The sequence below is a fragment of the Malus sylvestris genome, chromosome 13 (genome assembly GCF_916048215.2).
Source record: "Malus sylvestris chromosome 13, drMalSylv7.2, whole genome shotgun sequence".
In the NCBI taxonomy this organism is placed as follows: domain Eukaryota; kingdom Viridiplantae; phylum Streptophyta; class Magnoliopsida; order Rosales; family Rosaceae; genus Malus; species Malus sylvestris.
In genome coordinates, this window is record NC_062272.1 from 11,028,427 (window position 1) to 11,053,597 (window position 25,171).

The 25,171-nt window shown below is 37.2% G+C and overlaps 6 protein-coding genes and 1 pseudogene across 8 annotated transcripts; 6 read left to right on the top strand and 1 right to left on the bottom strand.

The window, feature by feature from the left end:
* Positions 1-673: 673 nt before the first annotated feature.
* On the top strand, positions 674-3,031 carry LOC126595236 (uncharacterized; the record flags this gene model as incomplete). The annotated part of the gene is made up of 1 exon (XM_050261602.1): positions 674-3,031. A coding segment is annotated over one exon (2,262 nt), but the record flags the coding sequence as incomplete, so codon positions are not given.
* Positions 3,032-3,831: 800 nt separating this feature from the next.
* LOC126594739 (F-box protein At5g49610-like) lies at positions 3,832-5,407 on the top strand. The gene has a single exon (XM_050260997.1). The coding sequence runs from the start codon at positions 4,154-4,156 to the stop codon at positions 5,231-5,233; it is 1,080 nt and encodes a 359-aa protein (XP_050116954.1). The 5' UTR covers positions 3,832-4,153; the 3' UTR covers positions 5,234-5,407.
* Positions 5,408-6,067: 660 nt separating this feature from the next.
* LOC126596457 (uncharacterized) lies at positions 6,068-12,040 on the top strand. 3 transcript variants are annotated; one of them, XM_050263046.1, is made up of 11 exons: positions 6,068-6,305; positions 7,567-8,476; positions 8,799-8,928; positions 9,027-9,478; positions 9,753-9,833; positions 9,932-10,030; positions 10,370-10,528; positions 10,679-10,765; positions 10,973-11,044; positions 11,186-11,502; positions 11,627-12,040. In XM_050263046.1, coding segments are annotated over exons 2-11 (2,223 nt in total). In that variant the 5' UTR covers positions 6,068-6,305; positions 7,567-7,651; the 3' UTR covers positions 11,628-12,040. The 3 variants fall into 3 exon arrangements, with proteins under 3 accessions (XP_050119003.1, XP_050119001.1, XP_050119002.1); XM_050263044.1 differs by having other exon boundaries at positions 11,186-11,773; XM_050263045.1 differs by having other exon boundaries at positions 7,631-8,476; positions 11,186-11,773.
* Positions 12,041-13,242: 1,202 nt separating this feature from the next.
* Positions 13,243-15,657, top strand: LOC126596459 (protein REGULATOR OF FATTY ACID COMPOSITION 3, chloroplastic-like). Its single transcript, XM_050263047.1, has 5 exons — positions 13,243-13,594; positions 13,984-14,038; positions 14,159-14,215; positions 14,390-14,467; positions 15,155-15,657. The coding sequence occupies exons 1-5, from the start codon at positions 13,289-13,291 to the stop codon at positions 15,538-15,540; spliced, it is 882 nt and encodes a 293-aa protein (XP_050119004.1). The 5' UTR covers positions 13,243-13,288; the 3' UTR covers positions 15,541-15,657.
* A 1,581-nt stretch (positions 15,658-17,238) lies between these two features.
* LOC126597192 (desiccation-related protein PCC13-62-like) lies at positions 17,239-22,138 on the top strand (annotated as a pseudogene).
* Positions 20,763-22,211, top strand: LOC126597191 (desiccation-related protein PCC13-62-like). Its single transcript, XM_050263960.1, has 3 exons — positions 20,763-21,088; positions 21,346-21,571; positions 21,815-22,211. The coding sequence occupies exons 1-3, from the start codon at positions 20,763-20,765 to the stop codon at positions 22,190-22,192; spliced, it is 930 nt and encodes a 309-aa protein (XP_050119917.1). The 3' UTR covers positions 22,193-22,211.
* Positions 22,212-22,402: 191 nt separating this feature from the next.
* On the bottom strand, positions 22,403-25,138 carry LOC126596426 (pentatricopeptide repeat-containing protein At3g48810). The gene has a single exon (XM_050263014.1). It carries the CDS (start codon positions 24,918-24,920, stop codon positions 22,917-22,919), a length of 2,004 nt encoding a protein of 667 aa, XP_050118971.1. The 5' UTR covers positions 24,921-25,138; the 3' UTR covers positions 22,403-22,916.
* Between the last annotated feature and the right edge of the window lie 33 nt (positions 25,139-25,171).

Sequence of the window (25,171 nt, forward strand, 5' to 3'; positions counted from 1 at the left end):
GCGTGGTGCTGCTCTCTTTCCCCAAATTCCCAACATCTTGAAACGGAACGGAACAGGAGCAAGGTGATGTTCCCAGCCACGCCAACAGCCAGCCACTCCAGCCAGCTACTCTCTAGCCGACATATATATATTTAGGGTAAAATTTTTAATTCCTAAATCTATAATCCATAACCCTAATTAATTATTTAAGACGAATTTTTGTTTAATTGGTATAGAAATATAGAATCATATGGTAATTGGTTATTGATTATTGATATGAATTCTATGATTATTGATGAATGAAATTATGAAATTACGAATTCTATGAATATGGGTATACATTTATTCATATGATTAGTTGAATTAAATGTTTATTTGTTGAAGAATTTGTATGCTTATTGGTATTGCCATATTGGTTAATTGAATTGTTGCCTAGGTTAGGTTGGATATGGATTAGTTATTAGGCATATTAGCATAGTATACTCTAGGACTAAGAGTCTAAGAATTTTATTGAGATTTTTATTCTATAAATTCTACAAATTACGTATGAACCTTATATGTTATTGGTATCAATATGATTGACTTTGCAGACTAAAACATCATGGAGAGGTTTTTCAAAAAAATATCAGTGCCGCCATCCCAAGTTATTGAGAAAAATGATGATACTCAAGGACAACATAGTACATAATTTATTTTATCAAATCTTCCATCAGATCCTGGTAAGCGAATTCAAATTTTGGATTACAATCCTAATATTCGAGATCAAGTACGAAGAGCGTATGTGCTAGCTGGTCCTCAACAACCTAAAACCCATAATTTTCCTTACAAGAAATATGGAGACACGCAAAGACGATTCAACCCTGCTTGGTTTGATGATTTTCCTACTTGGTTGGAATATAGTGTAGAAAAAGATGTTGCCTTTTGTCTGTGTTGCTACCTTTTTAAACCAAACATTGGAGAACAAGCAGGTGGTGATTTCTTTGTTGGAGAAGGATTTTCTAACTGGAAGAAGAAAGAAAGACTTCTAACTCATATTGGAGGCGTCAATAGTGCACACAATCAAGCATGGAGTAATTTTGAAGCTTTAAGGAGTCAAAAGCAACATATCCAATCTTTTTTCTCTAAAACTCATGATGAAGCTCGAATTCAATATAGAGCTCGGTTGAATGCATCAATTGATTGTTGTCGATTTCTTTTGAGACAAGGGCTTGCATTTCGTGGTAATGATGAATCTGAACATTCAAGCAACCATGGAAACTTTCTTGAGCTTCTACAGTTTCTTGCCGACCACAATGAGGATGTGAAAGTCGTTACTTTGAAAAATGCTCCGGAGAATCACAAATTGACATCACCAGATATTCAAAAAGACATTGTAAATGCTTGTGCAACTGAGACCATCAAGACTATTATTAAAGACATTGGCACTTCGTTGTTCTCTATTTTGATTGATGAATCTCGCGACGTATCAACGAAGGAACAAATGGCTATTGTATTGCGTTATGTGGACAAGAATGGGCATGTCGTTGAGCGTTTTATTGGCATTGAGCATGTTACTAGTACTGCTGCTCTTTTACTCAAGGAAACCATTGATGAGGTATTTTCTAGGCATAAATTGAGCATGTCTAGGTTGCGTGGGCAAGGTTACGATGGGGCCAGCAATATGCAAGGTGAGTTCAATGGTCTTAAAGCTCTTATTATGAAAGACAGTGGTTGTGCCTATTATATTCATTGCTTTGCACATCAACTTCAATTAGCTCTTGTAGCTGTGGCAAAGAAGAACATCCAAATTGAGTCTCTTTTTAGTATAGTTACTATTTTGGTAAATGTTGTTGGAGCTTCATCGAAGCGTTGTGATCTTCTTCGAGAGAATCAATCTATTGCAGTTATTGAAGCACTTAACAGTGGTGAGTTTACAAGTGGGAAAGGCAAAAATCAAGAAACTACTTTGAAACGTGCTGGAGAAACACGTTGGGGTTCACACTTTGGTACTTTAGTAAGTATCATGACTATGTTTTCATCCATATTTGATGTACTTGAAGTAATAGCAGATGATGGAGTAAGCTCTCAACAAAGATGTGAAGCGAATAATTTATTGGATTCCATGCAATCATTTAATTTTGTGTTTAATCTACACTTGATGAAAGATATACTAGGAATAACCAATGAATTGTCACAAGCATTGCAAAGGAAGGATCAGGATATTGTAAATGCAATGAAGTTGGTTGGAGTTTGTAAGCAAAGGTTGGAGATAATGAGGAAAAGTGGTTGGGATTCTTTACTTAGTGAAGTCTCAGAATTTTGTCTTAAACATGATATTGATGTGCCTAATATGGATGATATGTTTCTTTCTCGAAGGCGAGGGCAACGAAAAGCACAAGCAGTCACAAATATGCATCATTATTGTGTTGGGATATTTTATGTTGTTTTGGATTGGCAGCTTCAAGAACTAAATAATCGTTTCAATGAGACCAACACTGAGTTACTTCTTTGTTTGGCATGTTTATGTCCAACCGACTCCTTCTCTGCTTTTGATAGCCAAAAGCTATTGCGTCTTGCCCAGTTTTATCCTAAAGACTTCTCTATGAATGAGCTGGTGATACTTAAGATTCAACTTGAGACTTACATTATGGATATGCGGTCTAGCATTGAGTTTTCAGGTTTAAAAGAGATTGGAGATCTTGCAAAAAAAATGGTTCAATGTAAAAAACACAAGGTGTATTCGCTGGTTTACTTGCTTGTGACATTAGCACTAACTCTTCCAGTTGCTACTGCAACCGTTGAAAGAGCATTTTCGGCCATGAAAATTCTGAAGAATCGATTGAGAAATCGAATGGGAGATCAATGGATGAATGATAACATGGTTATTTTTATAGAGAGAGAGATATTTGATGGTATTGGTAATGATGTTGTCATGCAACGCTTTCAGAACATGAAAACGCGTCGAGGGATATTGTAAGGGACTGTTGTATGAAAAACTTTTTGGATTAATATATAAGTATTGTGTTTAGTAAATTCTTGAGCTTTTTAATTATGACTTTGTTGTTTGAAGATGCCCCCATTCACACAAATCTCTGGCTTCGTCCCTTAATGTCTTGTATGCTTGACTGCTTGTAACCCCATGGTAGTACCAAATTTCTTTCCGGCTATTGTAATACGTGGCTGTTATGCTCAACTTACATGTCACGGGTGCTACTGTGGCATCTTGTGTCTTTCATAAAGCATTGTATTATTGACACGAGACATCACGATGGTACTCGTAACATGTAAAGTGTAGGCCTAAGAGGGAAGAACAAAAAAAGTGGAATGCCTAAAGGGATTGAAGGGTCATGTGAGACCCTCATAGACAGTGTGTAGCTCCCTTGCTGGTGAGGTCAGTTGGCAAGAATAACATGCATGTTTTCTTGCACTAAATTTTTTTCGTATACATTAGTGTAGCTTTAAATAATCATAATAAAAATCAGTAACTGTCAGGCTAACATCCACTTAGAAGGAAACTCTCTTACAACTGGTGACACGATGTGATGCGTATAACAATTTTAAAACACATGACAATTATATATTGGAAACTTTAACAAAAAGTTTCTGGTACTGTTCATATTTTTACACTAAAAAATCAATCTTGATACTATTTATTTTAACCTTTATTTTATTCTTATCACTAAAACTCAAAGTTTTGGAATCATTTTCTTTGATTTTCGTTTAGCGGTAACACCACTTAAACAATATATTAGTTGCAAAATTCCGCCGATTGGCGCGAATCTCTTTTTCTCGGATAACTTCCTCAGTGCTCAACATCTGTGGCCCATTCTCATTGGCCGACTTGGTTGGAGCCCACAAAGGCCATCATCCAATCAAATTCGATCAATTCTTTCTTTCCCGATTCTCAAAATCCCTAATTTACAAACAATCCCCATCTTTTTGCCCCAAATTAAGGATCAAAGATGCACCTTTTATCAACCTTTACGTTTCGGTTGCTCGTAACTCCTCTTTGAAAGTAAAAGAATGGCGAACTGTGAAACTCAGAAGTGAAATCCCACTTCATCTCGATGCATCAAACTGCGTTCGATCGAACACCCATCTCGAATTCTTCACCTGGTAAGCGATTTCCACACCCTTTTCGTAATTTAGGCATCTGGGTAATTTGAATTCTGTTCATATTTATTAGAATTTGATAATGGATTCCCAAAGACGTGTTTTTTTCCCGGACGAAGTCGTCCTCCAAATCCTCTCAAAACTGCCCATTAAGTCTCTTTTCAGGAGCAAAACTGTTTGTAAACTTTGGTACAGATTGGTTTCTGATGAGTATTTCATTCAATTGTACAATGAAACTTCTGCCAAGAACCCTATGCTATTGGTTGAGGTTTCCGACTCGTTAGGATCGAAATCTGATTTGATTGTTGTGGACAATCGGAGGGGTGTTTCCGTATTTTCGTTAGATTTCTTGAGGGATAGGGTTAAGGTCAGAGTCTCCTGTAATGGCTTGTTGTGTTGCTCTAGCATTCCTGATAAGGATGTTTACTATCTCTGTAATCCCATGACTCGGGAGTTCAAGTTGCTTCCGAAGAGTAGGGAGCGGCATGTCACCCGATTTTATCCTGATGGTGAGGCAACCCTGGTGGGATTAGCTTGCAATTTGTCTACTCAGAAGTTTAATGTTGTTTTAGCGGGTTATCATCGTACTTTTGGTCATAGGTCAGATGGAACTTTTGTATGTATGATATTTGATTCTGAGTCGAACAAATGGAGGAAGTTTGTTTCGTTTCACGGTGATCAATTCACCCATATGAATAAGAACCAAGTCGTGTTTGTTAATGGTGCACTACATTGGTTGACTGGTAGTTCCTGTATTCTCACGCTCAATTTGGAGTATGATGTTTGGAGGAAGATGTCATTGCCGGAACAAGTGACTTGTGTGTCTGGAAATAGGTTTTACTTGTTGGAGTCGGATGGTTGCCTGTCGGTGATCCAGATTTCAGATGCTTGGATGAAAATTTGGGTGTTGAAAGAGTACGAGAGTGAGGAATGGCATTTGGTGGATACGGTGAGTCTTCGATGTATCAAAGGACTTGTCCCAGGCATCTTCCCCATATGTCAGACTGGTGAATGTGTTTTCTTGGCAACCCACAAGCAGATATTGGTGTTTTATCGGAAGACTCGTGTGTGGAAAGAGATGTACTCTGTGAAGAACAGCTCCACACTCCCATTGTGGTACTCGGCACATGCATTTCGGGGCACAATTTTTTCTTGTCAGTAAGGTGTGAAACTACATGTAATGAACTTCTTCTGTACATAGATTTCTAAAGTTATTTATCTGTATATGTTTTGCCTGATTGGGGCCTGTCAACAGCTATCAACATTTGACTTATGCTGTACAAATTGTAATCTTGTGTTTTTGGCTTTGGAATATATCTGCTACTTCCTTTGCTCACATCAATTACTCTTAAAATGCCTTTTATCATGTAATTCCTAGTTTCTGGATAGTAGAAAGAGGATTGTGGCCGTGACGGCCGCCGTTCCTATCAAAGGAGTGTTGGCCGAGAGCGGGCGGTCCGGCCACACGGCTGGCAGCTCATCTTATCACTTGGTGAATTTGAATCACATTATTGCTAGCTCATTGTGAGGTTAAATCAATCATCTCACCCTTAGTGTAGATTATATCGTTTGTTCCAAAAAAAAAAAAAAAAAACTTCTTTACTGAAGAAACTTGCATTCAATTGGAAATATATTCACATGAAAAGTATATTATTGTGAAAATTAAGAGAAAATTAAGAATTTCCCTTCCCGCTGCCATTGAAAAAACAGACCTCGTTAATCAAACGGTACAAAATGTTAAAAAGAGTTTGTTTGGAATTGCTTTTCCATAAAGCACTTCTCGTAAGAAATTCTGCTAAAAGAAGCTAGAGGTGCTTACTAGGCTCACACCACACCAAAAGAAAACTTTATGGGCTTTTTATTTTTTGGGCTTTAGACAAAAAGAAAATCTGAAGATAAAGGACACGTGGGACCCGGAGCCCTGCGTAGTCCAGCGAAGCGACAATTGTTGTTATTCAGCGGCGAAGCCCAATCCGGAGACGGAACGAGGAAATCCAGTCAGCCAAACAGACCCCATTCAACAGAAAAACTCCTACGGAGCTTCTTCACGAGTGCTTCTCTGACCTTTTCTTGCAGACCCAAATAAAAACTGTGACATTGGGATTGCATGCTGATTGCTGATTGCTCAGCTCCTCCATTTCCAGAACAACTCAATTCGCCGAACAGAGAAATTTGATGCTCTCTGGTTTCTGTTTCTTCTCTCAGTGATCCCTCTGTGTGTCTCCGAGCTCCAGGTATGTCCGCACCAATCGGTCAATGTTAATTACTAATTTTCCTGTGATTTTATGATGTTGGTTCTGCTCAATTTTATTGCTTTCATCGAATTTTTGTTCGGTGTGTTGGAATGCTGAATGATTAAAACTGGGTTCTAATCATTTTTTCTGACATTTGGGGCTTTTAATCTCAAGTGGGGTTTTGCGATTTTTACTTTTATATTGAAATTTATATCGATTCGTGGGTGATAAGTTGATAACAATACAGTGTAATATGTATTTCTTCCTGAGAATTTTGTTTCTTGCGAAATGAACAATGTAAGTTTGTTTTTGCATGAGGTTTTGGTTATTTGTTAGATTGAAATTCTTGGGTTTTTGTTGTACTTCACACCTCAAAAGTTATGCAGGTTGCCCAATATTGATATGGGGTCCATGACCCTTTTTCGATTCCTAAGTCTACTCTTTAGTAATTCTCTAACTAAAGGCCTGTTATCAGTAAAGTTGGGAAGTTTAGAGCCTGTTTGGTATCCTATTTGAAATTTTTTATCATTTCTCAAAACATTTCTTGAAAATAATTTTATTTTAAAACTAAAAAACTTGATTGGTTTGCAATTTAAAACTTTTAAATCTTACGATTTAAACTAGATAAAGATATCTAAAAAGAGGGGGTCGCAGGAGAGGAAGAAAGAGGAGAGAGGAGGAAAGAAAGTAAGAGATGATTGAAGAGAGAAACAAGAGAGGGGATCGAACGAGATAGAGAGGAACGAGTGAGAGAAAGAACCGAGAGAATGAAGAGAGCGGATTGAAGGAGAGACGAAAAAGGTAATAAAAAATAAATTTAAAAAAAAAAAAAAAAAGAGAAGAGAGAAAGAAGAAAAGAGATAGATTTGGAGTGAGAGGGGAGAGGGAGAGAAAAGAAATGAGTGAGTTTGAGTTTAAAAACTCACTTTTTATGTTTTTAGAGAATAGACTATATTCTTGAGTTAGTCTTGAGTTCAGTTTTTGAAAATAGTCAAACCAAACAAGTTTTTAAGGCCTAAAACTTGAAAATTGTTTTTGAGTTTAAAAAGTTGGATTCAAGTAGAGTACCATACAAGTCCTTAGATTTTCACTTATATATGACTGTCATTGGCAATTTTCAGTTCGGTAATCAATTTATCAAAACAAATGCTAGTATGATTTTCGATGATTTATGGATGGTTGTATTTTTGCGGAAGTACTTCATAAAAAGTTTTGATTTTAAGTATACATGCATCCTTGTGACTGTGTTGTTTATTTTCAGATTGTATTTCTGGAATGGCTGCTTTGAATCGATTGTAAGTCATCTTGCTTGACTTAATTTTCAGTACGTCAAGGTCTTTTACCCTATGGCTCGGAAGGGTAATCAACAGAAGAATGCTGTCGATCGGCAGACATCAAGGCACAGAAAGAAGGGTTCGGATTCAGGGTGTACACTGGGAGAAACAAAAGGGAATGGGAAGGCAAGTGAAGTGAAAGTTTTTCCTGGAGAAGAACTGCCAAATGGTGACCAGCCAAGCAGTCCTCTTTCAGCCAGTGGAAGTAAAACCAATCATCCTGAAGATGAGAATAAAAACAGACAAAAGTCTGGAAAGTCTTTGAGGAAAGAGAAGCAAGGTATGGATGCAGGGCAGGGTCCAGAGGAGTCAAGTTCTCTAGGGAGTGATTTAGGAGATCACAATGGGAATAATGAAGCTCCAAGCAGGAGAGAAGAAAACGGAACATTACCTCCGAGCCACTTACGCCGAAAACACACAAAAAGAAAATCTGGTTCCTCCCTGAATAGATGGCATATGAGAACTTTGATGGCTCGATTAGAGTTTTCAGATACCCTATTGTTTAGAAACTTGAAGGCATCAGCATTGCCGCTTTTGAAGATGGCTAGTGAATGGCTACAGAGGCACGAGCCATTCTTTCTTACCATAAAAAGTAAGGGACTGTATGCCCGTGATTATGTCAAAACAAAGTTTGAGCAGGCATATCCATTCGTTTTGAAGTGGCTTATGCAGTTTGGGAGTATATTGTTTCTTTTATCAATGGCCTGGTTGGATTGCACCTTAAGGGGCTTTGATAGCTTAGTTCGGATGGGGACAACTTCCTTCTTTTTAGTTATATGGTGCAGTATTCTCTCAGTAGTTGCTATGGCCGGGATGTTCAAGTTTCTGATTGTGTTGGTAAGCCCTAGTATTACTATGTCGCTACTGAACACTCACTTCATTATAATTTATAGTTGCTGTGGCTGGGATGTTTATTATTATAGTTGGCCTTATTTTTTTCTACTTGTTTTGTTTTCAATAAAATGCCCCTGTTTTGAGTCCCTTGTCCTTTTAAACCTCCCTGGTTCCTTCTGTTTATTTCTCACTTGTTGAACATCCAGACCTTATGAATAATTACTTTTTTTTTTTTTTTGCAATGGGTGAGGCAGATGGGTGAGTTTAAGAGTAACTGTTAAGTTTTGCATTAGTATGCTCTCATACCTATTGAATAAATTCCCAGGTCTTTGCTGCTTTGATTGGACTTTTCATTGGGTTCATGCTCTCGATTTTGGTGGTTTCTTTTTGTGGTGCTCTTTTCTTGTGGTTCTATGGAAGCTTTTGGACAACAGGATTTATAATCTTCTTAGGAGGTGATTATTTTACCTTCTTACAAGTGCAGATCATCTATTTATAGTATGCATATTTCTTCATCACAGCTTGATGAGGTTTGACATTCTTCAACATTCAGGTTTGGCATTCACACTGAGCCATGAGCGTATTGCCCTGTCAATTGCCACTTTGTATTCCATTTATTGTGCTTGGACATCTGTTGGATGGCTGGGTTTGCTTTTGGGGCTGAATTTATCTTTTATCTCAAGTGATTATCTGATATATTTCCTAAAGAACAATGTAAGTCAGCAGAGAAGACCCAACGGATCATCTGAGCAAACATCAGGAATGCCAGGTCAACCAGACTTCTTTAACAGTGAGCAGGCGCATGCTTCATCCTCCGGAAATGGCCCATGGTTTTCTGCTGATCGTAGCCCTGGAGTACCTTCAACCAGTGGCACTGATTCTGAGATAACCTCTGAAGATGAAGTAGTCCGGCTGTTAAACTGTACAGATCACTATTCTGCGTTGGGATTTTCTCGGTACGAGAATGTAGATGTTTCTTTACTGAAGCGGGAGTACAAGAAAAAGGTAAGTGCCATTATTTGTTTGCTCTAATAGGCATGAAAAGGGATCCTTTCCAACTTCTTTGTTTCTTGCTATGTTATTCTCTTGGAAGTTTCAAGATTTGTATGGCCAAACATTGAGTCTGAGATCTAACTTTGTTTTACTATGGTGAATGATGACTTTTATCTTTCCAGAGATTCGGTTACACATATAGAAGTACTGCTCCTGGATGACATGCTATACTGCTCTGTTAAAATGTTTCTTTTTCTTTAAACAAGTTTGTTATATTTCTTATCAGGCAATGTTGGTCCATCCTGATAAAAATATGGGAAATGAAAAAGCTGCTGAAGCTTTCAAGAAACTTCAAAATGCATATGAGGTTATCATTTGATATGCATTGAAATTTTTTCTATGGTCTATTTGATTTTGATTCTGATTCTGATTGTATGTTGGCCCTTTTTGCTCCATCTTTTCTAGATTTTACTTGATTCCCTGAAGCGAAAAACATATGACGACGAATTAAGGAGAGAGGAACTGCTGGACATTTTCTGTAGATTTCAAAGTGCTTCACAAAAGGTAGTATATATCTAATTTGTATGTTTTCTTGTAATTGGTTTTATAATATGATATCTTTTGACTAATTTCTTCCATATCCATGAGGAATGTGACAAGAGGTTGAAGCTTGATAGTGAAACCTGTCAGTCAGTTCCCGAAATTCAATGGGGTCGTATCATTCAACTTTGTGATTAACTTTGGAATTGTTAGTAGAAACTTGTGTTGTTTTGGGTACATACCATTGCCGTGAATTATTTGTTCATTTACTGAATATAGCTCTGAGTGAAGTCACTTATTATGTGTTCTTAGTCTTTTTGTCTATCCACCTTACCTAAGCTTTTATTGCAATATGTTTCTTAGAATGGAGGGCACAGTGTCTTTCCCCGTGGCTTTCCACACCCTGAAGCTGATGGCGAGGACCCATTTGGGGATTCAAGGAGAATCGCCTGCAATAAGTGCAGCAATTTGCATGTTTGGATGCTCACCAGGAAATCAAAATCCCAATCACGATGGTGCCAGGTTTTCATTTACCTTTAAAGCTTTTAATGTTGTTCTATTAGTTTGCATCTGTCAAAGAGTTTACAGGTTTTGCATCCTTAAAGTGTGATGCTGCTAGAGATTTTTGCACCTGGTGCTGCTGTTTTCATTGTGGAATTTCTCTTTTGAAAGGATTGCAAAGATTTTCATCAAGCAAAAGATGGTGATGGGTGGGTTGAACAATCTTCCCAACCCTTCTTCTTTGGAATGTTGCAGAAGGTACGTGCATTTATATATGCTGGAGAAAGGTTGTTTTAGAATTTTGCGTCTTGATAGTTTGCTCATTGTTTGCGAGTAGGAACTGAAAGAAAAGAACCTTAGAGAATGAAAAGAATTATCATCAGTATGACTAAAGGCTTTGTCTATTAGTACCTGAAATGTGTCTAATGAGAGATTATCCCTTTTTAAATAATGTTGTATGTGCAGTTAGATGCTCCATCCGCATTTATTTGTGCCGATAGTAAGATATACAATGCTACCGAGTGGTATATTTGCCAGGTAATTCAGTTTGAATTGTTCTTATAAGTTTATCATGGATATTCTTTTTCCTTTTGAAAAACACGCATGCCGGCTTCAACACCTACACACAATTATTGTCACATTGAAAGCAGATGTGCATGAAGCTAAGTTTTGTTGCAGGGAATGAGATGTCCAGCCAACACTCACAAGCCAAGTTTTCATGTGAACACTAGTGTGACCTCTAATAAGCATAATACCGGAAAGGGAGCAAGTTCAGGGCAAAGAGGAGGTCGTATGCCAACATCGAATATGGAAGAGAACATGACAGAGGAAGAATTCTTCGAGTGGTTACAGAATGCAGTGCAAACTGGCATGTTTGAAAATTCTGGTGCCGGCACCTCCACTGAGAGCCCGTCTGCCAAATCTGGACCTGGTACCAAGAGCGGTGGCAGCACCAGTGGCAGTGCTAACAAGAGAAAGAAAAAGGGAAAGAAATGGTGAGTGTCCAATTTGTCCCCGTTTGTTTCGTACTAATCTTAGTGATACTGATTCCTGATAAGAAAGTTCATATGTTCAATGTCGGCCTGTTGTCTTTTTTTTTTTTTTTTTTTTTTTTATCAGAAGAGAAGGCCTGAGGAAAGTTTGACATCATTAATCATAAGTATAGAATCTAATCACCATTAGCCTGCAATACTACGGAGTTTGTATACCGTCTCATCATTAATCATAAGTTCAAAATGATAAACCCGCGACGGAGTCGATTTAATCCTTGTTATGCTCCCAATAGGATCGCTTTGGTGGTTCAGCTTTGAACTTGTGGTATCGAAATGGTTTCTCAATCTCCAGTGGCTCGATTTGAATTTGATTCTTGACAGGGTACCCTAATTAGGTGCCATTGGGGATTGAAATGTCTTGATACTAATCCACCCTTGTTGCTAGTTAAATTTTGTACAAAAACAACCCATTTTGTACCCCTTTTTGGACATACATAAATTGTGTTAATTCTTATGAAGGAAACTATGGAACTTAAGGTTAGTTTGGGGTTGATGTGCTGTGAAGAAAAAAAATGATGTTTTCGAAAGCAAGGGTAGAGCTGCTTCTACTTTCTCTTTTGGGGCCATGATTTTGACAGAGCTGCTTCTGTCTTTTGTTTGACACATGATTTTGACAAATTTATTTTTCATTTATCGAGCACAATTTTAGCCCTAGTTGCTTTTAAAATAATTTCAGCAAGGCTAAACTAGCCTTTAGCCTATCTCACCAAGCAAAATTAGTTCATTTTATCCAAACAATTAACAACTCTCAAAACAAAGTCACTTAGTCACCTGCATATAATAGAGGTTATCCACACATCCCTCTCAATTTTCTGTTGTCGAGTCGAATGAATTGAAAAAGATTAATAATTAAAATTAACAAGAATTTGTGGTATGTAAAATGGGTGTGTGAATAGCACTATTTTAGTAGACGGAGGAAAAAGAACAATGGAATTGAATACAAAATTTGTTGTTTTTAAACTCTTAATCATAGAAATTGGAAAATGACACCTATTTATATGGAATTTAAACTTGGGAATTGGAGGTTCCAAATTCCAAGTTTTTTTCCATGCGGAAATTCTAAATTTCTATATTTATGAATTCAAACAAGAGAATTGGTGCATGTCAATTTATAAATTCTGTTTTTAATCCAAATTCCAAATTTATTTTCTTCGTCTAAACATAGTGTTACATTCCTCCTCAGTGGAAATTTCAAGTTCCGCCGTTGGGGTTAGTTATGTCATCATGTAATTAGGGTTTCATTTTATTTCAAGATTAATACGATATTTTTATGGCCCATGGTATTTATCGAGCAATAGTCAGTTGGCTAAATCATATGTCAACATATAAATTTTTTTTCAAATAAATTCTATAAATTATAGGAGTTTAGAGTGTCGTTAAAAAAAAAGTAATCGGGAACTCGAACTTTTTTTTTAATACATCGATACTTTTACATTAAGATTCAAAAAATAAAAAAAAATTAAAATAAATTTGATGGCGTAGAAAAACCAGTTAACTAGGAGACCGTTGGATATCTACCACGAAGAACTAGACGGATCAAACGGACGGTGGGCCAGAATCCACTTATAATTAGACGAATCAAACGGACGGTGAGCCAGAATCCACTTATAGACGGACAGGATTTTACCGTTGTGATATAACTCTACGGAAATTACGAAACCACCCCTCCCCCTTTACTGGTACCGCAAATCGGATATCCTCGCCGAGTCTCGGCTCCAAAACTGCTTGAATGGGGGCACTCACATACTCCTTCTCTGGCGTTTCTCTCACTCCAACGGCTCTAAAACCGGTCGGCACAAATGGGTCCTCCTCCAGAAACCAAAATTCGGGCTTGAAATTGTCAAATGGGTACTCGTCGTTTTCTTCTCGCCGGCCATTTCCCGCTCAGAAGCTCTCAGTCGGAGTGAGAAGGTCGGTGATTGTTGGTGCGAGGAAGAACAGCAACAAGGAGAAGAATAAGGAAGACAATCACAGCTTTGCATCGAAACCGGATGAGGCCACTGGGCCTTTCCCTGAATCTGTGCTGCTTAGACAGGTTCCCATTAATTAAATTTCTACACAAACTCTTCTCTCTTTTTTGACTTGTTTATTTTGGGTTTATTGATTTTTTGACTTGTGTAACTTTGGCTTCTGAAAAATTGGGACTTTTGAGTCCGACCCTTTAATTTTTGGCTGCTGTAGAATGCACAAAGTTTGTTATGGGGGATTTAAACTAAGTAAATTATTGTTTCTGATACATTCAAATTGTGGGTTTGTTCTGTTTCTTTGGGTTATTGTCTTTTACCACTCAAGTGTGAGCCTTGCGTCGAAAGAGATTTTATTTTTCTTGAAAAACTAAATGAATGTGGATAAGATAAGATTTTTTTGGGTTGCTTATGTTTAATTATGGTGGATTTTGGGATGAGACTTTGTTATGAATTGCAGAAGAAAGTTCAGGAAGATGGTAATCTTGTCCCCGAGTTTGCTGATGCCGAAGAAGGCGAGTCATCATGATTCAAAAGTGATTGCTGCTTTTAGAAAAAAGGAGTAGCGATTGCCCTTTTTTCGAAGAATGATTTGGGGTGTTGCAGTTATTAATTTTGTTTTCGTCACTATGCAGAGAAGGTGTATGAATTTTTGAAGCTTCAGCTGCAAAGCGATTTGAATGAGGAACGAAGTAAGTGTTATTCATGCTCATTTTTCTTGCTAGTAGGTTTGTCTCTTGGTTTGACTTGTGTGATCTAAATGGTGAAAGAAATTGTCTTTCCGATAATTCATAAAACAAGTGGAAAATGTTATTGAGTTTTAACCGCAATGGGCTGGTTATGACTTACTGTTTCCGTTGTTACAGTGCGCCACTATGAACTGGTTTATCTGATTCATGAGAAGCATGCGAAAGAGGTTGGGAGTGTCAAGGAGAAAATTGAAGGTTAGATTTTTTTTTTTTTCTTCCAACTCTCTTAGTAATGCCTCTGTTAATACTGAATCGTAGATTCACCATGATTTTGATGTATGCAAAATTTTCCCTTCTAACTCTCGTAGTAATGTCTCCGTTATTACTGAACCGAATATGATAGGTTCACCATGATCTATTTAAATTTTTGTCTTCCAAATCTCTTAGTACTGTCTCTACAATAAAGAGACAAACAGAAGTAGAGTTCGAAATAAGGTTACAGTCTTACAGATACTGTGATGATGTCTGGATGTTTCGGTGTAAATGTTTTCCTTGCTGAAAGGTTGATCTCTCACATTTAGCTTGGCCTTGAAATAATGTCAGCGCTGGCCCTTGAAAAATCTGTAGCAATTTAACTTTAAGTATCATATTTGAAGAATTTTTTGAGGAGTGGTGATGAACTTGGATGGATAGCTTTTCTTGTTTTTAACGTTAGAATTTAGCTTTTCACCTAACATGGCAAGTGAGCTTGTAATTGGTATAATTTCATCTACCTATAAGTATTGCTTAGATTGAACATTCATATAGCAACATGCTAACGTTCTACTGAAGGGGCATATACTTATCGGAATTCTTGTAGAATGAAGTTCCCTTACCCTTGTGAGTTGCAGTTGAAATATATCGACAAATGTTTATTGATGTTTATATTTGAATTGCTTGCAGAGTTTCTAGGGCAGAAAAAAGCCAGGATATGGAGAGTGAGTGATTGGGGAATGCGAAGACTAGCATACCAAATAAAGAAAGCGAAGAACGCTTACTATGTTTTGATGAACTTTGAGATGGAAGCCAAATGGATAAATGACTTCAAGACCATGCTAGACAAGGATGAGAGAGTCATTCGGCATCTTGTGATCAAGAGGGACGAGGCAATCACAGAAGACTGCCCTCCTCCTCCTGAGTTTCACACCCTCGGTGGAGGTACAGATTCTGATGAAGAAGAAGAGGATGATATGGAGTATGATGACGAAGAATATGAAGATGAAGATGGGATTATCATTGTCGACGCTGACAATGATGATATAGAAGAAAGGGTAGAACAACTAGTGTAGGAAAAACAGGAATGATAAGAAAACTGAGGGCAGAGAAATTGACAAATGTTTTTGTATAAATTTGTGTAAAACGTTTAAATTTGTAGAAATCTTTTACATTGTGTTTGGATGAGGAAATTTAAGATTACTAAGGAATTTTAAAGTAAGTATATATAGAAATGACAGAATTTTTTTTCTTTCTAAAATTTGTGAATTTTCTTGTTTGGCTAACTAAAATAAAATGGAATTTGAAAACGGATTTTATTTTTAAGCTCTCACTCATAGAAATTTGGAAATGACATCTATTTACATGAAATTTAAACTTGGGAAGAGTTTCCAAACTCCAAGTTTTTTTTTTTTCTAAACAGAAATTCTAAATTTGTATGTTTATGAATCCAAACATGAGAATTAGTGTATGCTAATTTCTAAATTCTGACTTTTGTCAAAATTCTCAAGTTTATTTCCACTTATCATCTATTTGTATCATTTTTCTAATAGAGGTAAGGTCCACTAACACAAGTGGTTAAATTTTTAGGTAAACTGCGATTTGACCCCCCCCCCAAACTATTACTGCAGTTTTACACAACGAACCATTTCACATTGTCATTACACTTTTTTTTAGTACAATAAACTTTATTATGTGTCCACACATCATAATTTTATTGGTAGTTATAAGTGACATGTAAGAATTAATGATAAAAAGACTAATTTGCCCATGAATTTGATAGAATAGTGGACGAAATCTAATGGCAAGGGGAAATTGGCTTGTTTCAAACATCCAGGGGTTAATTACCATTTAGGGGTCAATTTCAACTGGAGTAAGAGTTCAAAAGATCAAACGATAATTTACCCTTAATTTTATGTTTAAGATATGAAAAAGGGATAAATGAAAACATTGTGTACAACTTAAAGATAAAAGATGAATTAATCATAAAAATACCTTTCAATTCCAATTCTCCTCAAATAGTAAAACTAAAACGATAAGTTTCATTATTATCTAATCCACCTATCAAGGGGATATTTGGAAATATAGCCATTTTTTAAATCACTTGTTGAAATATAACCTAAATTTTCCAATTTTATAAAACTAACCAAAATTACAATTAAAAAGACATAATTACCCTTAACCTTCTCTTAACACTCCTGTGCTGTCTTCAGACTCCTCATCTCCATTGAAACACCACCACCAAACTTCTCTTTACCCAAATGTGATTGAACCAAAGTGATCCCGCCAAGCAGTAACTACAATACTAGATGAAGAAACAGTCAAAACTAACAAAAGTTTTCTGAATGAAAAATCAAATATAATGAGTTGTCCATTCTAATCTGATTCTTGAGCCAAAATAACATTACTTGAAATAAACTTATATTTATCTATTTGACTTCCTATTCGTATAAAAACCAAATATTTATATTTGTTAATATTCTATCCATACGATTTCGAACATAAAATATTACTTAAGGAAGTAATTTGTAGCTAATATTTTAACATGAAATCCTTGCTATTTCTTATGGATCATGAATCCCCCCCCCCCCCCGATCATCAGCCACGTACACCCACCATGCAAGCAAAGACAGACGTTCTCATGAGATTTTTCTTTCTTTTTTTTTCTTTTTATTATTAAATGTGCATTGAACTCATGAGCTCAACGGAATGCTATATAAATGAACAAGTCCATCACTTACTGAGACACACTAGGGCTCAAAGCTGTATCAAACATGTCTACATTTGTTTGTGCCACCATCGCCATTGCTGCCTTCCTCATCCTCCTCCCACTATCTTGCTCTTCCGAATCGATATTGGGCCACCACCACCATCACGATCGATAGATCCTCCAGTGTCCCACAATCGGATGTCGATCTTCTGGAGTTTCCATTGAATTTAGAGTATTTGGAAGCTGAGTTCTTTTGTATGGTGCTTTCGGGCAAGGCTTGGATACAGTTGATCCGAGCCCAACCCTAGGAGGTCCAACTCCCATTGGTGCTAAAAGGGCACATTTGGACCAGTTCACCAGGGATGTCATCGAGCAATTTGGATGGCAAGAAGTAGACACTTGAGGTTCAATCTTCTATTCATATTTTCCCCCGTAATTTTCATAATTTACGAGAGAAGTGATTTCCACACACTTCTTTTTAACTTTTGTATATCCAACCATGTTTATTTTTAGCATTTAGATCCGATGGATAAAAAAATAATTAGGAAACAAAAATAACAAAATGTATATAGAAGGAGAAATGAGCGTGCATAAATCATTTTTCTTTTACAAATGCTACATAATTAGAAAGCTTTTCTAACATAATTATATGCTTTTTATTGTGCAGAGCCATTAAGAAAACTGTTGAGGGTTTCCCAAGGCCATTGTTGAATTTAAGTGCAGAATCATTTGCTCATGTGTTTGATTCTGCATTTGGGAGTCCCTTAAATCCACCACTTGACCAATTCAATCAACTATCTCCTTGCATCCTATTTGATTCCTTAAGTTGGTCTCACTGGCTATGTTGGTGCAAGCCCTAAGCTCCAAGGGGCTACTTCCAAAAGGGTAAGCTTCAAACACAATACCATGAATTGAAAGTATTGTGTTAGATAATTATCGTGTTTTTAGAATGTGAATCTCGACCTCACATTATGACAAGAATCAACATGATTCATCCTCCAGATTTATAGTCTTGACATTTGTCCAGAAAAATAAGTCTGGCGAGAGAACATTACCTTAAAAGCATAACCTAATTTGTTACTCTTCACATACTATCGTGAACTGAATGTGCATGTTGGTTCTGTTCATCTAGTTGCAGGTCTTTTGGGCGTGGAATCAGGGCAAGATGCAGTGATTCGAACATTGCTATACGAGCACGCGAACCTGATAGTGAAACCGTATGGTATTACAGTGGCTGAGTTCACAAATCGTATTTCGGTTCTAAGGAATAAGCTAGGACGCACAGGTTTGAAAGATGAAGGCCTTGTGGTTCACGAATACATAGGTGCTGAGGGAAGAAGTAGCGGCAACATTCTCGCCGGAGACAAGTACTCAGTTGCATATGACAGGACTCCAGAGGAGATATTAAGGATTGTATATGGTAGTGGCGATGAAGGTGTCACTGGCGGTATCTACCCTAAGGGAGCTGACGGCCGGATTGCTAAATCTTATTTGAAAAAGGAATAGAACTAGTTTGATTCCCATTCAGTTTACCCTGTTCAGAAAGTTTTTTTTTCCTAGCTAGACAGAATAAATCGTGTTCTTAAATAATTTGATCTAAGGAATTGTTTCAGGCTTCATTTTGTTCGCATAATATCAGATTACAAGGGAACTTGACAAAATAGATACGGCAGAAAACGCAGTAAGAAAACACTCTAAGACGAGAAATTTTTTATTGTGATTGGAACACAGATGATAATAGAGATGTTAAATTTTAAACATAAATTTACAATTTGACACGTTACGTAGTACTTTGACATCTTTTAAAGTTTTGGTCTCTACCCGATATGTCAAATTAAAGTATTATTTTATTACATTGTTTTCTTTTCTTAATTTCTGTTTTATATTTTAAGTTTTAAATATAAATAATCCATTACTAAAACTAATCGCCTTCTATTGATGTCAAGAACACAGTATCCATGATGGACATTCACACCTTTCATCTTGCTTCAAGATGTGATATTAATCCAGATTAAACCAATAAAAATTTAATAAAAATTATTTATTAATTAATTAAAAATTATTTGAAGTAATTTGACAACAACTCTGTCTGCTGCTATTCTACGTCATGCCACATAAGAATTGGCATTTCATTTGAAAAACGTATTTTTTTTTTCAGTTTGTGGGCACCATCCTCCCTATTATTCTTACACAATTAATGCCTTCAACGGAGTGTTACAACTTACAAGTATACACATTTGGCTCCATCCCATCGTTGTTCATATTGCTATATATCGGATTAATCATCTGACAATGATGATAGAGAAGAAGATAGGGAACAAGGAAGGGTAGAACAACCAGTGCAGGAAAAACAGGATGGATAAGAAAACTGTGGGCAGAGAAAGTGAGAAATGCTTTTGTATAAATTTGTGTAATGTTTAAAACCATAGATTAAATGTAAATAGATGGTAGCATATAAAATCTTTGTTTGGATTTGTCTTTTAGGTTATTTTATTTATTCAAAATGTTTTAGCTAAAACTGTTGATTTGATTCCCATTTAAGAGGCTCGCATACAAGCAGATATTGTTTTACTGTAGCAGCGAAAAAAATCATGCTTATGTGCTCTGTGTGGGTTAGATCCTCATTGATTCATCTCCCGCCTAAGAACTAACTATTAAACCTATTAACGCGTGAAAAATAGTCATGTCTATGTACCCTGATATGGGTTCGATGTTGTGACCTAAAACTTAGGTAGAGAAACGATAGAGAGAGATATATTTCTCATGTCTAGTGCCTTTATCACAATCACACTATGTGAAATTTTAATTACAACATGGCATATAATATCACTAACTCTGGATATTAAGTCATTCTACAAATCTTTAAATCCTATTCATAAAATCTTGTTTATTGTGTATCATAAAATATTTTATGATACAACCTCATTAAGTTTAGACACAAAATTAAGCTGACACTCTCTAACTAAGTTTGGTCATACAATATATGTGGAACATACCTGCATTAGTGAATGTCAAAGGTGTGGTTAAATTTTATGTGTATAAGGCTTTGTTTGGTGTCCAGTTGGATTGGAATAGAAAACCTACAATCCTATTACATATAACGTACACCGAAGTGAAAAATGAAAACATTGTGTACAACTGGAAGGAGAAAATAAATTACTCATAAAAAATAAAAATAAAGCCTTTACAATTCCATTTCTCCTAAAAAAGTAGAACTAAAATGATAAGTTTCCTTAATGTCTAATCCACCTTTCAATTTTCTCTAAATAAAAAATCGAATATAATGAATTGTCCATACTAATCATACAAAATCTAAATATTTATATTTGTTAATATTCATTCCAAACGATGTCGAACATAAAATATTGCAACATGAAATCGTTGTTATCTCTTATGGATCATGAATCATCCCCGATCGTCGTCCACGTACACCCAGCAGGCATGCAAAAAAAGACGTTCTCATCAGATTTTTCTTTCTTATTTTTCTTATTGTTTTTAAATGTGCATTAAACTCATGAGCTCGTCAGAATGCTATATAAGATGAACAAGTCCATCACTTGCTAAGACACACTCAAAGCTGTAACAAACATGGCTACATTTGCTTATGCCACAGCCATTGCTGCCTTCCTCATCCTCCTTCCACTATCTTGCTATTCCGAATCGATATTGGACCACCATCACGACTCCTCCTCCATCCCGCAATCGGATGTCGATCTTTTGGAGTTTCCTTTGAATTTAGAGTATTTGGAAGCTGAGTTCTTTTTGTATGGTGCTTTCGGGCATGGATTGGATACAGTTGATCCGAGCTTAACCCTAGGAGGTCCAACTCCCATTGGTGCTAAAAGGGCACAGTTGGACCACTTCACTAGGGATGTCATCGAGCAATTTGGATGGCAAGAAGTTGGACATTTGAGGTTCAATTTTCTATATATTTTTCCTCGTAATTTTCTTAATTTACTAGAGAAGTGATTTCCGCACATTTCATTTTAACTTCTGTATATCCGACATATTTTATTTTTAGCATTTGAATCCAATGAATCAAAGAAGAATTAGGAAACAAAAATGAACATGATGTTTGAAGGAGAAAATGAGCGTGCACAAATCATTTCTTGTTTACAAATGCTACATAATAGAAAGTTTTTCTAACGTAATTATGTGTTTTCTTGTGCAGAGCCATTAAGAAAACAGTGAAGGGTTTCCCAAGGCCATTGTTGAATTTAAGTGCAGAATCATTTGCTCATGTGTTTGATTCTGCATTTGGGAGTCCCTTAAATCCACCATTTGACCCTTATGCCAATTCAATCAACTATCTCCTTGCATCCTATTTGATTCCTTATGTTGGTCTCACTGGCTATGTTGGTGCAAGCCCTAAGCTCCAAGGTGCTACTTCCAAAAGGGTAAGCTTCAAACACAATACCAAGAACTGAAAGTATTATGTTATATAAGTGTTTTAGAATGTGATCAATCTCGACCGCATATTGTGACAAGAATCAACATGATTCATCGTCCAAATTTATAGTCCTGGCATTTATCCAGAAAATAAGTTTGGCGAGAGAACGTTACCTTAAAAGCATAACCAAATTTGTTACTCTCTATCACATACTATTGTGAACCTGAATGTGCATGTTGGTCCTGTTCAGCTAGTTGCAGGTCTTTTGGGCGTGGAATCAGGCCAAGATGCAGTGATTCGAGCACTGCTATACGAGCACGCGAACCTGATAGTGAAACCGTATGGCATTACAGTGGCCGAGTTCACAAATCGTCTTTCGGATCTAAGGAATAAGCTAGGACGCACAGGTTTGAAAGATGAAGGCCTTGTGGTTCACGAATACATAGGCGCTGAGGGAAAAATTAGCGGCAACATTCTCGCCGGAGACAAGTACTCAGTTGCATATGACAGGACTCCAGAGGAGATCCTAAGGATCGTATATGGTAGCGGCGATGAACGTATCACTGGCGGTATCTACCCTAAAGGAGCTGACGGCCGGATTGCTAAATCTTATTTGAAAAAGGAATAGAACATGAACAAATAGGACTTGTTTGGTTGACATTTAATTTACCCTGTTCAGAATGTCTTCTTTTTTTTTAAATAAAAAATAAATCACGTTCTTAAATAATTTGATCTAAGGAATCGTTACAGGTTTCATTTTGTTCGCATAAATTCTTCGATTTTTGTTCGCATAAAAACGGGTTACACGGGAACTTGACAAAGTAGACAGCAGGGAAAATGAAGAAAACACTCTTATGATATGTTGCAATACTTGCATCTGCAGCCAAAATTTTCTATTCACAACTCACGAACATGATTCATACATAAGTGAGCAAAAACACGGATTACATTTTCGACCAAAAAAGAGTACGAAACTATGGAGATTACATGCAGAAAAACACTAGCACATTGCGACAACAAGAGCGCAAAGCGACATGTCATAAGAAAAAGAGTTAAAGATCAGTGACATCTTGCAGCATTTCTGGGGAGCATGGTGCGTTGGCTTTTGCCTCCATCAGGTTCCAAGCAGTGCAATAGTTCCAGTGCAGACCGAAAATTGCTGCTGCATCATTTTTCCATGGCCTCCAAGGTGTACAACTGCACTAACAGCTTGCTCAGACTTCTGGAAGCAAGGGATGAGTGTATGAGCTACTTTAGATATTCACAGGTAACCGGACTTTGATGTGTAAGCATGTCTGTAGGCTCATCGCAGAAATAGATGATTCTCCATAAGAGCATCTAACTCAGTTTTCTTATCGATTGCGAACTATATTGTCCAGCATGTAGATTGGCCCCAAATGACCTAAACTGCTAAAGAAACACCGCACCAACGCATTCCATGTGCCCGTGTTGGGGCAGATCCCTTCACTTACCATCTTATTTAGATAAATCATGGCCTCATCTAAACCTACCCAATTACAAATCCCCCACACAAGACTAGTATAAGCTACTACATCTGGTCGCCACTCCTTTTCTGCACCAATTCTGTCGAAAAGCTGAATCGCAGTGCTTATCGTACCTTCCTTACAATTGGCATATATAATCGTGTTATATGTGATCGCATCAGGGTTCGTTCCCCTTACCAGCATCTTTCCTAAAAGCTGCATAGCCTCCTTGGTCATTCCTGCATGACAAAAACCATTCAAAATGGTATTGTAAGTTACCAAATTCATTATCATCCCTCTTTCTTCTATCTCCCTAACAATTCCATAAGCTTCTTCAAATCTGTTCACCTTGAAGAGACCGTCCAGTAACTCATTATATGTTGTAATGTTAGGCAAACACCCATTTTTCTCCATTTTATCGAGCATGTTGACAGCCCAATCTACCTTTCCATCAGCACATAACCCTTTGATAAATGTGTTAAATGTAACTGTATTCGGAGGACAACCTTCAGCAGCCATATTTTCTACAAGACTACGAGCTTGATGAAACATAAAATTCCTACAGAGAACATCCACCATGCAAGTATATGCTATAACATTAGGGCGGCAACCACGGTTCATCATATTGTTCCAAGTGTCAGATGCACCAACAAGGTCACCAACTTTGGCAAAGCCATCAATCAGAGTGCTATATGTGGTCACATTTGGAGGGCAACCATTTTGGTCCATCTCATGGCAAACAGATACAGCATCCCCCATTTTTCCATTAGTGCAGAGACCATGTACCAGAGTAGTGTATGCAATAATATTTGGCTTAAATTCCTCGAGAATCATCCGATTCCACAAGTCAAGAGCTTCGTGTACTCTCCCTTCCACAAAATAGCCCTTTATCAAGGAAGTAAAGGTGTGAACATTAGGGCTACATCCTCTCACAATCATTTGAGCCAAAACTGCAAGAGCAGACTCAACATTCCTCGTATCAGAAAGTGAATTAATAATCGTTGAGTATGTGATAACATTAGGGTTTATACCCTTATCCACCATTTCAACCAACAACTTCAAAGCCGCCTCAATTTTGTTCTCCTTGCACACCCCATTCACCAAAGCATTATAAACAGGCACAATGGGTTCAAACCTACCAGCAAGCTCCCTAGCTTCCTCTACCTTCCCAAGTCTACATAATGCAGACACTACAGTGGTATAGCTCACTGCGTCCGGCAAACACCCCTTCTTAGACATTTCAACAAGCAGTTTGTGAGCACCATCAACCCTATCATTCTTACACAATGCCTTCAACAGAATGTTATAAGTATATACATTTGGCTCCATCCCATCTTTCTTCATATTGCTATATATCGGGTTAATCATCTGAAACCGATTTTCGCTAAGCAGAGCATCCAAGAGGTGATTGTAAATCTTGACAGTGGATTTGCACCCAAATTCCCTAATCCTATAGAACATCTTCAAGGCCTGCTCAGCCAACCCAGCTCGCCGATACGAGCTGATCACACATATAAACAGCTCCTCAGAGCACCCAACTCCCTCCAATTTCATCTGGTTCAACAAGTACTGCACACCATCCATCTCACATTGCCTCCCAAGCTTCTCAATCATGGCATGGTACGTCAATGGGGTGTGCTCAAAAGCTCTGGAATTGGCAATTGACCTGAAATACTCTAACGCAGAGCCCAAATGGTGCTCGGATTTCAACCTCTTCAACACATCAGACTCTTTGAGAAAGGGTTGATCTTGATTGGGTTCGATTTGGGGTTTAGGGTTTGAACCGAGAATTGGGTTTGTTGTATTGAGCACAAATGGGACTGATGGTTTGTGAACTTTCAGCAGCAAGGAGCGTCCTTCCTTCAAATACATCGGAAAACCAGCTCAAATTTTGCTCATCAAATTAGAGATTTCAAAACCCTAGCTGAAGCAAATTTCAAAACCTAATCAATGAAAGATCAATTTTTTGTGTTCTGGGACGCTTGATATCCAATCAAAGTTGAAGAATTTGAAGGTTTTTTAGGGTTTGTGTTGCAGAGAAATTACAGTCCGAGTAAAAGAAAGTACAGTCCAAGTGAAGAAGGGGAGGACAGAATTGGGTTTTCAGGTTCAGGATAGGGGCA

Bases quoted from the DNA above. Each gene is read 5' to 3' on its own strand.
- LOC126594739 (XM_050260997.1), top strand. From the start codon at position 4,154: ATGGATTCCCAAAGACGTGTTTTTTTCCCGGACGAAGTCGTCCTCCAA.
- LOC126596457 (XM_050263044.1), top strand. From the start codon at position 7,652: ATGGCTCGGAAGGGTAATCAACAGAAGAATGCTGTCGATCGGCAGACA. The intron at 10,031-10,369 runs GTAGTATATATC...TATGTTTCTTAG, and splicing joins TTCAAAGTGCTTCACAAAAG to AATGGAGGGCACAGTGTCTT. The intron at 10,766-10,972 runs GTACGTGCATTT...TTGTATGTGCAG, and splicing joins TCTTTGGAATGTTGCAGAAG to TTAGATGCTCCATCCGCATT.
- LOC126596459 (XM_050263047.1), top strand. From the start codon at position 13,289: ATGGGGGCACTCACATACTCCTTCTCTGGCGTTTCTCTCACTCCAACG. The intron at 14,216-14,389 runs GTAAGTGTTATT...CCGTTGTTACAG, and splicing joins CGATTTGAATGAGGAACGAA to TGCGCCACTATGAACTGGTT. The intron at 14,468-15,154 runs GTTAGATTTTTT...AATTGCTTGCAG, and splicing joins TGTCAAGGAGAAAATTGAAG to AGTTTCTAGGGCAGAAAAAA.
- LOC126597191 (XM_050263960.1), top strand. From the start codon at position 20,763: ATGGCTACATTTGCTTATGCCACAGCCATTGCTGCCTTCCTCATCCTC. The intron at 21,089-21,345 runs GTTCAATTTTCT...TTTCTTGTGCAG, and splicing joins CAAGAAGTTGGACATTTGAG to AGCCATTAAGAAAACAGTGA. The intron at 21,572-21,814 runs GTAAGCTTCAAA...GGTCCTGTTCAG, and splicing joins AAGGTGCTACTTCCAAAAGG to CTAGTTGCAGGTCTTTTGGG.
- LOC126596426 (XM_050263014.1), bottom strand. From the start codon at position 24,920: ATGTATTTGAAGGAAGGACGCTCCTTGCTGCTGAAAGTTCACAAACCA.